The sequence below is a fragment of the Ranitomeya variabilis genome, chromosome 6, assembly GCF_051348905.1.
Source record: "Ranitomeya variabilis isolate aRanVar5 chromosome 6, aRanVar5.hap1, whole genome shotgun sequence".
NCBI lineage: Eukaryota > Metazoa > Chordata > Amphibia > Anura > Dendrobatidae > Ranitomeya > Ranitomeya variabilis.
The window spans coordinates 5,990,029-6,003,833 of NC_135237.1; the positions used below are offsets into that span (position 1 = coordinate 5,990,029).

General features: G+C 62.8%; 1 protein-coding gene across 1 annotated transcript; it reads right to left on the minus strand.

Moving 5' to 3' along the window:
• Positions 1-2,723: 2,723 nt before the first annotated feature.
• HIGD1A (HIG1 hypoxia inducible domain family member 1A) lies at positions 2,724-13,210 on the minus strand. Its single transcript, XM_077271677.1, has 4 exons — positions 12,852-13,210; positions 3,864-3,971; positions 3,610-3,744; positions 2,724-3,056 (listed from the first exon to the last, which is right to left on the minus strand). The coding sequence occupies exons 2-4, from the start codon at positions 3,964-3,966 to the stop codon at positions 3,007-3,009; spliced, it is 288 nt and encodes a 95-aa protein (XP_077127792.1). The 5' UTR covers positions 3,967-3,971; positions 12,852-13,210; the 3' UTR covers positions 2,724-3,006.
• Positions 13,211-13,805: the final 595 nt, after the last annotated feature.

Below are 13,805 nucleotides of genomic sequence, written 5' to 3' on the forward strand. Positions count from 1 at the left end.
CCCTGAAGAGGTAGTGGCCATCTGTGCACCTGAAGCAGAGGATGTAGCCGGACTTCCCTTGCCTGATGTCTTAGGGGAGAGGACTCAGTCTAAAACATGGGACCAGGTACACTGGGGTGAAGACCTAGGTCCCCGGGAGAGACAGCAGGCGGAGGCGTTGTTGAGGCAGCGACAGAGGATATTTTCGGGGAGACCAGGGTACACTCGCCTGGCACAACACAAGGTTGAGACCCAGGATCAGACCCCCCTGCGACAACCCCCCTTCCACGTCCCTGAGTCTGTACGAGAAGGGATGCGACAAGAGATACAAGAGATGTTGCGTTTAGGGGTCATTGAAGAGTCAGATAGTCCCTGGGCATCCCCCGTAGTGTTAGTGCCCAAGAAGGATGGGACTACATGGTTTTGTGTAGACTATCGTAAGCTCAATGAGAAAACGGTGATGGATGCGTATCCCATGCCGCGTGTGGATGAGTTGTTAGACCGGCTGGCAGGGGCAAAGTATTTGACCACCATCGATCTATGCAAAGGCTACTGGCAGATTCCCCTTAGTCCTGACACTATTCCCAAGTCGGCATTTGTCACCCCGTTCAGCTTATTCCAGTTTCGAGTTATGCCATTCGGGATGAAGAATGCCCCGGCGACCTTCCAGAGGCTGGCTGACTGGCTTCTGGATGGTCTCTAGGACTATGCTTGTGCCTACGGCTTATTCCAGTTTCGAGTTATGCCATTCGGGATGAAGAATGCCCCTGCGACCTTCCAGTGGCTGGCTGACCGGCTTCTGGATGGTCTCCAGGACTATGCTTGTGCCTACCTGGATGACATCGCCATCTACAGCGCGACATGGGAAGAGCATCTAAATCACCTAGAGACAGTATTGGACAGGATCCACAAGGCCGGAATCACCCTGAACCCAAACAAGTGTCACGTGGGCAAAGCAGAGGTTCAGTGTTTAGGGCATTGGGTGGGAAGTGGGAAACAGCGACCAGAGCCAGCCAAGATTGAGACCATAGCCAAATGGCCCACCCCACGCACTAAAACCCAGGTCATGGCATTTCTAGGGACAGCGGGGTATTACAGGAAATTCGTCCCCAATTACAGCAGCGTAGCCAAGCCCCTCACTGATCTGACCCGTAAGAACCAACCCCGCCAGATAACCTGGACCCCAGAGTGTGAGGAAGCCTTCTGCCAGCTAAAGGACGCCCTCACCAATACCCCTGTATTGGCCGTACCTGATCCAACTAAACGTTTCCTTGTTCACACGGACGCTTCTATGTTTGGATTTGGGGCAGTACTGAGCCAAGTCGGGCCGGACGGCCAAGAACACCCGGGAGCTTACCTGAGTCGGGAACTACTGCCCCGTGAAGTGAGCTATGCAACTATCGAGAAGGAGTGCCCGGCGGTAGTATGGGCACTCAAAAAGTTACAACCATATTTGTATGGACAACAGTTTTCCCTCCTAACGGACCATAATCCCCTAGTCTGGCTTAATCGGGTCTCCGGAGACAACGCCAGATTACTGCGGTGGAGTTTAGCCCTACAACCTCTGGACTTCACCATCCACTACAGACCCGGCAAACAAAACGGTAACGCCGATGGACTAAGTCGACAAACGGAACTTGTACCAACCGCATAAACTTCGGTCATCCCCAAACCGATCCGTTAAGGATCAGACTGTGTATGCCGATCGCGTCGCTGAAAAGGGGAGCCGTGTTACGGAACCCCCCAGCACCCAGAATATGTTGTGCAGTCATATGTATGTATAATAGGTTCCATGTGAGATGCATGTCCCTAATGCATCAGCCCACAGGCTGCGCCCCTGGGCAGAGGGGACAAGATATCCCCCTTCTGACCTCCCCCACCTTTGTAATTCCCACAGTAAATATCGGCAGGTTCCGGCCCCCTGCGGCTATTGCAATGTATGTCTGGCCTGCCGCTTTTGAATGGGCCTGCCCTCTGTATCTGTGTTATATATTCTGTGTGCTGTGAGTAAAGCGTTGTCACACTGGAAATACGTGGAGAAGCAGTGATATTTTATATGCGCCCATGTAATGAAGCCATTCCAGTCAGCGTCCTTCATTCAGAATCCAGCCAAAGCAGAGTGGACCTCCTAAAACACGGGGTGGTACTAAAGAGGTACTCCAGCACAGCAGACCCCGTTACAGGGGCAAACACAGGACATGGAGGGGACGGCAGTCACCGGGGCAAACACAGGACATGGAGGAGACGGCAGTCACCGGGGCAAACACAGGACATGGAGGAGACGGCAGTCACCGGGGCAAACACAGGACATGGAGGAGACGGCAGTCACCGGGGCAAACACAGGACATGGAGGAGACGGCAGTCACCGGGGCAAACACAGGACATGGAGGGGACGGCAGTCACCGGGGCAAACACAGGACATGGAGGGGACGGCAGTCACCGGGGCAAACACAGGACATGGAGGGGACGGCAGTCACCGGGGCAAACACAGGACATGGAGGGGACGGCAGTCACCGGGGCAAACACAGGACGTGGAGGGGACGGCAGTCACCGGGGCAAACACAGGACGTGGAGGGGACGGCAGTCACCGGGGCAAACACAGGACGTGGAGGGGACGGCAGTCACCAGAGAGAACAAGATGTGGAGGGGGGACGACAGCCATCAAGGAGCACACAGGGCATAGTATTCACAAGGGAGCACACAGAGGGCAGTAATCAGGGGCACACACTACGCACAGCAACAGATTTGGACAAGAGACTTTATTATTCAGATGGCTACAGGACAGTGGAATGTAACATGGCAACCAGAGTGTACACGGCGCCATCTCAGGCGGCTGCTGGTAGAGCACCTCCATGGCAGTGGAGTCCGGCGGTCTCTCACGCTCTGTCACATCAGACGCATCAAAACATAAAAAAATAAATAATTGTGTAATGTCGTCAGATAAAATTGTCCATGTTCCAAAATGTAACTACAGGACCTCCGCAAGAGGCACAAAAACCCCCAATGTGAGGTGCAGATGATGGGGTCTTACTCCTGGGGCTTGGCCAGATATTCTTTGTACATAGAGTACAGCACACCTGGAGAGAGAGGACAGAGTCACTGCCAGGAAGAGTCCTACAGCACTAAGGCCATCGCCTCCCACCGGCTGCCCCCCAATGTCTGACAATCACCTCCCACCGGCTGCTCCCCAACCTCTGGCCATCGCCTCCCACCAGCTGCCCCCAACCCCTGGCCATCGCCTCCCACCTGCTGCCCCCCCAACCCCTGGCCATCGCCTCCCACCTGCTGCCCCCCCAACCCCTGGCCATCGCCTCCCACCTGCTGCCCCCCCAACCCCTGGCCATCGCCTCCCACCTGCTGCCCCCCCAACCCCTGGCCATCACCTCCCACCTGCTGCCCCCCCAACCCCTGGCCATCACCTCCCACCTGCTGCCCCCCAACCTCTGGCCATCACCTCCCACCTGCTGCCCCCCAACCTCTGGTCTTCACCTCTCACCGGCTACCCGCCCCCCATCCGCTGGCCATTGCCTCCCACCCCCCAACCTCTGGACATCGCCTCCCACTGGCCGCCCGCACCCTAATCTCTGGTTATCACCTCCCTCCGATGGCAAATCCCCACCACAGACTCACCACAAGTCATTGCACCGACAACGAAACCTTGTGCCCCCACCCGCATGTGTATAAGGTGCACAGACATCTTGGTGTCTCCTCGGGATCTGATCTTGTACAGTCCGTACGCCACCACCGCGGCAAATCCAGCAATACCTGAAAGAGAGACCAGCAGTCATCAGCACAACAGGGGTTAACGGGTGAGACAGCGCCTCGTCAGACCCCAGGTGCACCGGGAGATTAACGGGGGCGACAGTCACAGGGGTAACACTCACCAACAGGCACAAACGGGGACTCCCGAGACTTCTTTATCAGCTTCGATGTCTGAGTCTCTCCAAGTTCGTAGGTTGGAAGGACATCACCTGCGCCAGATGCCATGATGTCTACAGGGCGAGAGGAGAGGACCAGGTGACCACGTGTACTGCCGCCCCTCCCCCAATACAGCGCCCCCCATCCTCCCCCTCCCCCAATACAGAGCCCCCATCTATCCTCATTCCTCCCCCAATACAGAACCCCCGTCTATCCTCCCCCTCCCCAATACAGTGCCCCGTCTATCCTCCCCCAATACAGTGCCCCCGTCTATCCTCACCCTCCAATACAGAGCCCCCATCTATCCTCACCCCTCCCCCAATACAGTGCCCCCGTCTGTCCTCCCCCTCCCCCAATACAGTACCCCCGTCTATACTCACCCTCCAATACAAAGCCCCATCTATACTCACCCTCCCCCAATACAGAACCCCCGTCTATCCTCACAACTCCCCAATACAGTGCCCCCGTCTATCCTCACCCAATACAGTGCCCCCCGCCTCTCCTCTGTATTCTCCAGCACTCCCTTCCTCTCCTCCGGCACTCCCCTCCTCTCCTCCGTATTCTCCGGCACTCCCTCCCTCTCCTCCGTATTCTCCGGCACTCCCTCCCTCTCCTCCGTATTCTCCGGCACTCCCCCCCCCTCTCCCCCGTATTCTCCGGCACTCCCCCCCCCTCTCCTCCGTATTCTCCGGCACTCCCCCCCCCTCTCCTCCGTATTCTCCGGCACTCCCCCCCTCTCCTCCGTATTCTCCGGCACTCCCCCCCCCTCTCCTCCGTATTCTCCGGCACTCCCCCCCTCTCCTCCGTATTCTCCGGCACTCCCCCCCGTATTCTCCGGCACTCCCCTCCTCTCCCCCGTATTCTCCGGCACTCCCCCCCGTATTCTCTGGCACTCTCCTCCGTATTCTCCGGCACTCCCCCCCCCCCCCCGTGTTCTCCGGCACTCCCCCCCCCCCCCCGTGTTCTCCGGCACTCCCCCCCCCCCCCCGTGTTCTCCGGCACTCCCCCCCCCCCGTGTTCTCCGGCACTCCCCCCCCGTATTCTCCGGCACTCCCCCCCCCGTATTCTCCGGCACTCCCCCCCCGTATTCTCCGGCACTCCCCCCCGTATTCTCCGGCACTCCCCCCCTCTCCCCCGTATTCTCCGGCACTCCCCTGTATTCTCCGGCACTCCCCCCCCGTATTCTCCGGCACTCCCCTGTATTCTCCGGCACTCCCCCCCGTGTTCTCTGGCACTCCCCCCCGTGTTCTCCGGCACTCCCCCGTATTCTCCGACACTCCCCCGTATTCTCCGACACTCCCCCCCGTATTCTCCGGCATTCCCCCCCTCTCCCCCGTATTCTCCGGCACTCCCCCCCCGTATTCTCCGGCACTCCCCCCCCGTATTCTCCGGCACTCCCCCCCCGTATTCTCCGGCACTCCCCCCCCGTGTTCTCCGGCACCCCCCCCCCCGTGTTCTCCGGCACTCCCCCCCGTATTCTCCGGCACTCCCCCCCCCCCCCGTATTCTCCGGCACTCCCCCCCCCGTATTCTCCGGCACTCCCCCCCTCTCCCCCGTATTCTCCGGCACTCCCCCCCTCTCCCCCGTATTCTCCGGCACTCCCCCCCGTATTCTCCGGCACTCTCCCCCGTATTCTCCGGCACTCCCCCCCGTATTCTCCGGCACTCCCCCCCGTATTCTCCGGCACTCCCCCCCGTATTCTCCGGCACTCCCCCCCGTATTCTCCGGCACTCCCCCCCGTATTCTCCGGCACTCCCCCCCTCTCACCCGTATTCTCCGGCACTCCCCCCCTCTCCCCCGTATTCTCCGGCACTCCCCTCCCCCGTATTCTCCGGCACTCCCCTCCCCCGTATTCTCCGGCACTCCCCTCCCCCGTATTCTCCGGCACTCCCCTCCCCCGTATTCTCCGGCACTCCCCCCCTCTCACCCGTATTCTCTGGCACTCCCCCCCTCTCCCCCGTATTCTCTGGCACTCCCCTCCTCCCCCCCGTATTCTCTGGCATTCCCCCCCTCTCCCCCGTATTCTCCGGCACTCCCCTCCCCCGTATTCTCCGGCACTCCCCCCCGTATTCTCCGGCACTCCCCCCCGTATTCTCCGGCACTCCCCTCCTCTCCCCCGTATTCTCCGGCACTCCCCTCCTCTCCCCCGTATTCTCCGGCACTCCCCTGTATTCTCCGGCACTCCCCCCCGTATTCTCCGGCACTCCCCTCCTCTCCCCCGTATTCTCCGGCACTCCCCTCCTCTCCCCCGTATTCTCCGGCACTCCCCTCCTCTCCCCCGTATTCTCCGGCACTCCCCTCCTCTCCCCCGTATTCTCCGGCACTCCCCCCCGTATTCTCCGGCACTCCCCTCCTCCCCCCCGTATTCTCCGGCACTCCCCCCCCGTATTCTCCGGCACTCCCCCCCGTATTCTCCGGCACTCCCCCCCGTATTCTCCGGCACTCCCCCCCGTATTCTCCGGCACTCCCCCCCGTATTCTCCGGCACTCCCCCCCGTATTCTCCGGCACTCCCCTCCTCTCCTCCGTATTCTCCGGCACTCTCCTCCGTATTCTCCGGCACTCCCCTCCTCTCCCCCGTATTCTCCGGCACTCCCCTCCTCTCCTCCGTATTCTCCGGCACTCCCCTCCTCTCCTCCGTATTCTCCGGCACTCCCCTCCTCCGTATTCTCCGGCACTCCCCTCCCCCCCGTATTCTCCGGCACTCCCCTCCTCTCCCCCGTATTCTCCGGCACTCCCCTCCTCTCCTCCGTATTCTCCGGCACTCCCCTCCTCTCCTCCGTATTCTCCGGCACTCCCCTCCTCCCCGTATTCTCCGGCACTCCCCTCCTCCCCGTATTCTCCGGCACTCCCTCCCCCCCGTATTCTCCGGCACTCCCCTCCTCTCCCCCGTATTCTCCGGCACTCCCCTCCTCTCCTCCGTATTCTCCGGCACTGCCTCCCCCCCGTATTCTCCGGCACTCCCCTCCTCTCCTCCGTATTCTCCGGCACTCCCTCCCCCCCGTATTCTCCGGCACTCCCCTCCTCTCCTCCGTATTCTCCGGCACTCCCCTCCTCTCCCCCGTATTCTCCGGCACTCCCCCCCGTATTCTCCGGCACTCCCCTCCTCTCCTCCGTATTCTCCGGCACTCCCTCCCCCCCGTATTCTCCGGCACTCCCCTCCTCTCCTCCGTATTCTCCGGCACTCCCTCCCCCCCGTATTCTCCGGCACTCCCCTCCTCTCCTCCGTATTCTCCGGCACTCCCCTCCTCTCCTCCGTATTCTCCGGCACTCCCTCCCCCCCGTATTCTCCGGCACTCCCCTCCTCTCCTCCGTATTCTCCGGCACTCCCCTCCTCTCCCCCGTATTCTCCGGCACTCCCCCCCGTATTCTCCGGCACTCCCCTCCTCTCCTCCGTATTCTCCGGCACTCCCTCCCCCCCGTATTCTCCGGCACTCCCCTCCTCTCCTCCGTATTCTCCGGCACTCCCTCCCCCCCGTATTCTCCGGCACTCCCCTCCTCTCCTCCGTATTCTCCGGCACTCCCCTCCTCTCCTCCGTATTCTCCGGCACTCCCCTCCTCTCCTCCGTATTCTCCGGCACTCCCTCCCCCCCGTATTCTCCGGCACTCCCCTCCTCTCCCCCGTATTCTCCGGCACTCCCCTCCTCTCCTCCGTATTCTCCGGCACTCCCCTCCTCTCCTCCGTATTCTCCGGCACTCCCTCCCCCCCGTATTCTCCGGCACTCCCCTCCTCTCCTCCGTATTCTCTGGCACTCCCTCCCCCCCGTATTCTCCGGCACTCCCCTCCTCTCCTCCGTATTCTCCGGCACTCCCCTCCTCTCCCCCGTATTCTCCGGCACTCCCCCCCGTATTCTCCGGCACTCCCCTCCTCTCCCCCGTATTCTCCGGCACTCCCCCCCGTATTCTCCGGCACTCCCCCCCGTATTCTCCGGCACTCCCTCCCCCCCGTATTCTCCGGCACTCCCCTCCTCTCCTCCGTATTCTCCGGCACTCCCTCCCCCCCGTATTCTCCGGCACTCCCCTCCTCTCCTCCGTATTCTCCGGCACTCCCCTCCTCTCCTCCGTATTCTCCGGCACTCCCTCCCCCCCGTATTCTCCGGCACTCCCCTCCTCTCCTCCGTATTCTCCGGCACTCCCCTCCTCTCCCCCGTATTCTCCGGCACTCCCCCCCGTATTCTCCGGCACTCCCCTCCTCTCCTCCGTATTCTCCGGCACTCCCTCCCCCCCGTATTCTCCGGCACTCCCCTCCTCTCCTCCGTATTCTCCGGCACTCCCCTCCTCTCCCCCGTATTCTCCGGCACTCCCCCCCGTATTCTCCGGCACTCCCCTCCTCTCCTCCGTATTCTCCGGCACTCCCTCCCCCCCGTATTCTCCGGCACTCCCCTCCTCTCCTCCGTATTCTCCGGCACTCCCTCCCCCCCCGTATTCTCCGGCACTCCCCTCCTCTCCTCCGTATTCTCCGGCACTCCCCTCCTCTCCTCCGTATTCTCCGGCACTCCCTCCCCCCCGTATTCTCCGGCACTCCCCTCCTCTCCTCCGTATTCTCCGGCACTCCCCTCCTCTCCCCCGTATTCTCCGGCACTCCCCCCCGTATTCTCCGGCACTCCCCTCCTCTCCTCCGTATTCTCCGGCACTCCCTCCCCCCCGTATTCTCCGGCACTCCCCTCCTCTCCTCCGTATTCTCCGGCAGTCCCTCCCCCCCGTATTCTCCGGCACTCCCCTCCTCTCCTCCGTATTCTCCGGCACTCCCCTCCTCTCCTCCGTATTCTCCGGCACTCCCCTCCTCTCCTCCGTATTCTCCGGCACTCCCTCCCCCCCGTATTCTCCGGCACTCCCCTCCTCTCCTCCGTATTCTCCGGCACTCCCTCCCCCCCGTATTCTCCGGCACTCCCCTCCTCACCCCCGTATTCTCCGGCACTCCCCTCCTCTCCTCCGTATTCTCCGGCACTCCCTCTCCCCCGTATTCTCCGGCACTCCCCTCCTCTCCTCCGTATTCTCCGGCACTCCCCTCCTCTCCTCCGTATTCTCCGGCACTCCCCTCCTCTCCTCCGTATTCTCCGGCACTCCCCTCCTCTCCTCCGTATTCTCCGGCACTCCCCTCCTCTCCCCCGTATTCTCCGGCACTCCCCTCCTCTCCTCCGGCACTCCCCTCCTCTCCTCCGGCACTCCCCTCCTCTCCTCCGTATTCTCCGGCACTCCCCTCCTCTCCTCCGGCACTCCCCTCCTCTCCTCCGTATTCTCCGGCACTCCCCTCCTCTCCTCCGGCACTCCCCTCCTCTCCTCCGTATTCTCCGGCACTCCCTCTCCCCCGTATTCTCCAGCACTCCCCTCCTCTCCCCCGTATTCTCCGGCACTCCCCTCCTCTCCTCCGTATTCTCCGGCACTCCCCTCCTCTCCTCCGTATTCTCCGGCACTCTCCTCCGTATTCTCCGGCACTCCCCTCCTCTCCCCCGTATTCTCCGGCACTCCCCTCCTCTCCTCCGTATTCTCCGGCACTCCCCTCCTCTCCCCCGTATTCTCCGGCACTCCCCCCCGTATTCTCCGGCACTCCCCTCCTCTCCTCCGTATTCTCCGGCACTCCCTCCCCCCCGTATTCTCCGGCACTCCCCTCCTCTCCTCCGTATTCTCCGGCACTCCCTCCCCCCCCGTATTCTCCGGCACTCCCCTCCTCTCCTCCGTATTCTCCGGCACTCCCCTCCTCTCCTCCGTATTCTCCGGCACTCCCTCCCCCCCGTATTCTCCGGCACTCCCCTCCTCTCCTCCGTATTCTCCGGCACTCCCCTCCTCTCCCCCGTATTCTCCGGCACTCCCCCCCGTATTCTCCGGCACTCCCCTCCTCTCCTCCGTATTCTCCGGCACTCCCTCCCCCCCGTATTCTCCGGCACTCCCCTCCTCTCCTCCGTATTCTCCGGCACTCCCTCCCCCCCGTATTCTCCGGCACTCCCCTCCTCTCCTCCGTATTCTCCGGCACTCCCCTCCTCTCCTCCGTATTCTCCGGCACTCCCCTCCTCTCCTCCGTATTCTCCGGCACTCCCTCCCCCCCGTATTCTCCGGCACTCCCCTCCTCTCCTCCGTATTCTCCGGCACTCCCTCCCCCCCGTATTCTCCGGCACTCCCCTCCTCTCCCTCGTATTCTCCGGCACTCCCCTCCTCTCCTCCGTATTCTCCGGCACTCCCTCTCCCCCGTATTCTCCGGCACTCCCCTCCTCTCCTCCGTATTCTCCGGCACTCCCCTCCTCTCCTCCGTATTCTCCGGCACTCCCCTCCTCTCCTCCGTATTCTCCGGCACTCCCCTCCTCTCCTCCGTATTCTCCGGCACTCCCCTCCTCTCCTCCGTATTCTCCGGCACTCCCCTCCTCTCCTCCGTATTCTCCGGCACTCCCCTCCTCTCCCCCGTATCCTCCGGCACTCCCCTCCTCTCCTCCGGCACTCCCCTCCTCTCCTCCGGCACTCCCCTCCTCTCCTCCGTATTCTCCGGCACTCCCCTCCTCTCCTCCGGCACTCCCCTCCTCTCCTCCGTATTCTCCGGCACTCCCCTCCTCTCCTCCGGCACTCCCCTCCTCTCCTCCGTATTCTCCGGCACTCCCTCTCCCCCGTATTCTCCGGCACTCCCCTCCTCTCCCCCGTATTCTCCGGCACTCCCCTCCTCTCCTCCGTATTCTCCGGCACTCCCCTCCTCTCCTCCGTATTCTCCGGCACTCCCCTCCTCTCCTCCGTATTCTCCGGCACTCCCCTCCTCTCCTCCGTATTCTCCGGCACTCCCCTCCTCTCCTCCGTATTCTCCGGCACTCCCCTCCTCTCCTCCGTATTCTCCGGCACTCCCCTCCTCTCCTCCGTATTCTCCGGCACTCTCCTCCGTATTCTCCGGCACTCCCCTCCTCTCCCCCGTATTCTCCGGCACTCCCCTCCTCTCCTCCGTATTCTCCGGCACTCCCCTCCTCTCCTCCGTATTCTCCGGCACTCTCCTCCGTATTCTCCGGCACTCCCCTCCTCTCCCCCGTATTCTCCGGCACTCCCCTCCTCTCCTCCGTATTCTCCGGCACTCCCCTCCTCTCCTCCGTATTCTCCGGCACTCCCCTCCTCTCCTCCGTATTCTCCGGCACTCTCCCCCGTATTCTCCGGCACTCCCCTCCTCTCCTCCGTATTCTCCGGCACTCCCCTCCTCTCCTCCGTATTCTCCGGCACTCTCCTCCGTATTCTCCGGCACTCCCCTCCTCTCCCCCGTATTCTCCGGCACTCCCCTCCTCTCCTCCGTATTCTCCGGCACTCCCCTCCTCTCCTCCGTATTCTCCGGCACTCCCCTCCTCTCCTCCGTATTCTCCGGCACTCCCCTCCTCTCCTCCGTATTCTCCGGCACTCCCCTCCTCTCCTCCGTATTCTCCGGCACTCCCCTCCTCTCCCCCGTATTCTCCGGCACTCCCTCTCCCCCGTATTCTCCGGCACTCCCCTCCTCTCCCCCGTATTCTCCGGCACTCCCCTCCACCCCCCCGTATTCTCCGGCACTCCCCTCCTCTCCCCCGTATTCTCCGGCACTCCCCTCCTCTCCCCCGTATTCTCCGGCACTCCCCTCCTCTCCCCCGTATTCTCCGGCACTCCCCTCCTCTCCTCCGTATTCTCCGGCACTCCCCTCCTCTCCTCCGTATTCTCCGGCACTCCCCTCCTCTCCTCCGTATTCTCCGGCACTCCCTCCCCCCCGTATTCTCCGGCACTCCCCTCCTCTCCTCCGTATTCTCCGGCACTCCCCTCCTCTCCTCCGTATTCTCCGGCACTCCCCTCCTCTCCTCCGTATTCTCCGGCACTCCCCTCCTCTCCCCCGTATTCTCCGGCACTCCCTCTCCCCCGTATTCTCCGGCACTCCCCTCCTCTCCCCCGTATTCTCCGGCACTCCCCTCCACCCCCCCGTATTCTCCGGCACTCCCCTCCTCTCCCCCGTATTCTCCGGCACTCCCCTCCTCTCCCCCGTATTCTCCGGCACTCCCCCCCGTATTCTCCGGCACTCCCCTCCTCTCCCCCGTATTCTCCGGCACTCCCTCCCCCCCGTATTCTCCGGCACTCCCCTCCTCTCCCCCGTATTCTCCGGCACTCCCTCTCCCCCGTATTCTCCGGCACTCCCCTCCTCTCCCCCGTATTCTCCGGCACTCCCCTCCACCCCCCCGTATTCTCCGGCACTCCCCTCCTCTCCCCCGTATTCTCCGGCACTCCCCTCCTCTCCCCCGTATTCTCCGGCACTCCCTCTCCCCCGTATTCTCCGGCACTCCCCTCCTCTCCTCCGTATTCTCCGGCACTCCCCTCCTCTCCCCCGTATTCTCCGGCACTCCCCTCCTCTCCCCCGTATTCTCCGGCACTCCCCTCCTCTCCCCCGTATTCTCCGGCACTCCCCCCCGTATTCTCCGGCACTCCCCTCCTCTCCCCCGTATTCTCCGGCACTCCCCCCCGTATTCTCCGGCACTCCCCTCCTCTCCCCCGTATTCTCCGGCACTCCCCTCCTCTCCCCCGTATTCTCCGGCACTCCCCTCCTCTCCTCCGTATTCTCCGGCACTCCCCTCCTCTCCCCCGTATTCTCCGGCACTCCCCTCCTCTCCTCCGTATTCTCCGGCACTCCCCTCCTCTCCTCCGTATTCTCCGGCACTCCCCTCCTCTCCCCCGTATTCTCCGGCACTCCCCTCCTCTCCCCCGTATTCTCCGGCACTCCCCTCCTCTCCCCCGTATTCTCCGGCACTCCCCTCCTCTCCCCCGTATTCTCCGGCACTCCCCCCCGTATTCTCCGGCACTCCCCTCCTCTCCCCCGTATTCTCCGGCACTCCCCTCCTCTCCCCCGTATTCTCCGGCACTCCCCTCCTCTCCCCCGTATTCTCCGGCACTCCCCTCCTCTCCCCCGTATTCTCCGGCACTCCCCTCCTCTCCTCCGTACTCTCCGGCACTCCCCTCCTCTCCCCCGTGTTTCCCGCCTCCTCACCTGCCGTCGCCTTCTCTTCTCTTCTGCTGTCAGTGCGGCCGCCGCTTTTCTTGTACAGTACAGGCTGCTGACGTCACGGGGCGGGGCCTCACACGTGACCAAGGTTACGGCCGCGTCCGTGGTGACCTCCCTGGCTGAGGCCGTAGAGGGCGGGAGGCGGAGAGGAGCGGCCGCTCCCGCGCTATCACCCAGTGACAGAACAGAGGAGAGGACGCTGCCGCCCCCTGCGGCCCCACTAGGCCCCACAGGACTACAACTCCCAGACGGCCGTGCGCCGTGCCGTCACAGGATGCCGGCTTGCCTATGATTGGCCGTGGTGTTCTTTGGGCGGAGCCCAGACTGGTTAGGATGAGACGTGCGGCACCGCGAGGTCTCACCTCCATATAAGGGAAGTGCGTGACCGACGGGGAGACGTCACCAGCCGTTACCAAGGAGACGTCGAGGACACGCCCCGCCCTGTTAGCGTGACTCAGCGGTGTCAGCAGTGTTATCATGGGCCCGGCGGTGTCAGCAGTGTTATCATAGGGCCGGCGGTGTCAGCAGTGTTATCATAGGGCCGGCGGTGTCAGCAGTGTTATCATAGGGCCGGCGGTGTCAGCAGTGTTATCATAGGGCCCGGCGGTGTCAGCAGTGTTATCATAGGGCCGGCGGTGTCAGCAGTGTTATCATAGGGCCGGCGGTGTCAGCAGTGTTATCATAGGGCCGGCGGTGTCAGCAGTGTTATCATAGGGCCGGCGGTGTCACCAGTGTTATCATAGGGCCGGCGGTGTCAGCAGTGTTATCATAGGGACGGCGGTGTCAGCAGTGTTATCATAGGGCCCGGCGGTGTCAGCAGTGTTATCATAGGGCCCGGCGGTGTCAGCAGTGTTATCATAGGGCCCGGCAGTGTCAGCAGTGTTATCATAGGGCCCGGCGGTGTCAGCAGTGTTATCATAGGGCCCGGCGGTGTCAGCA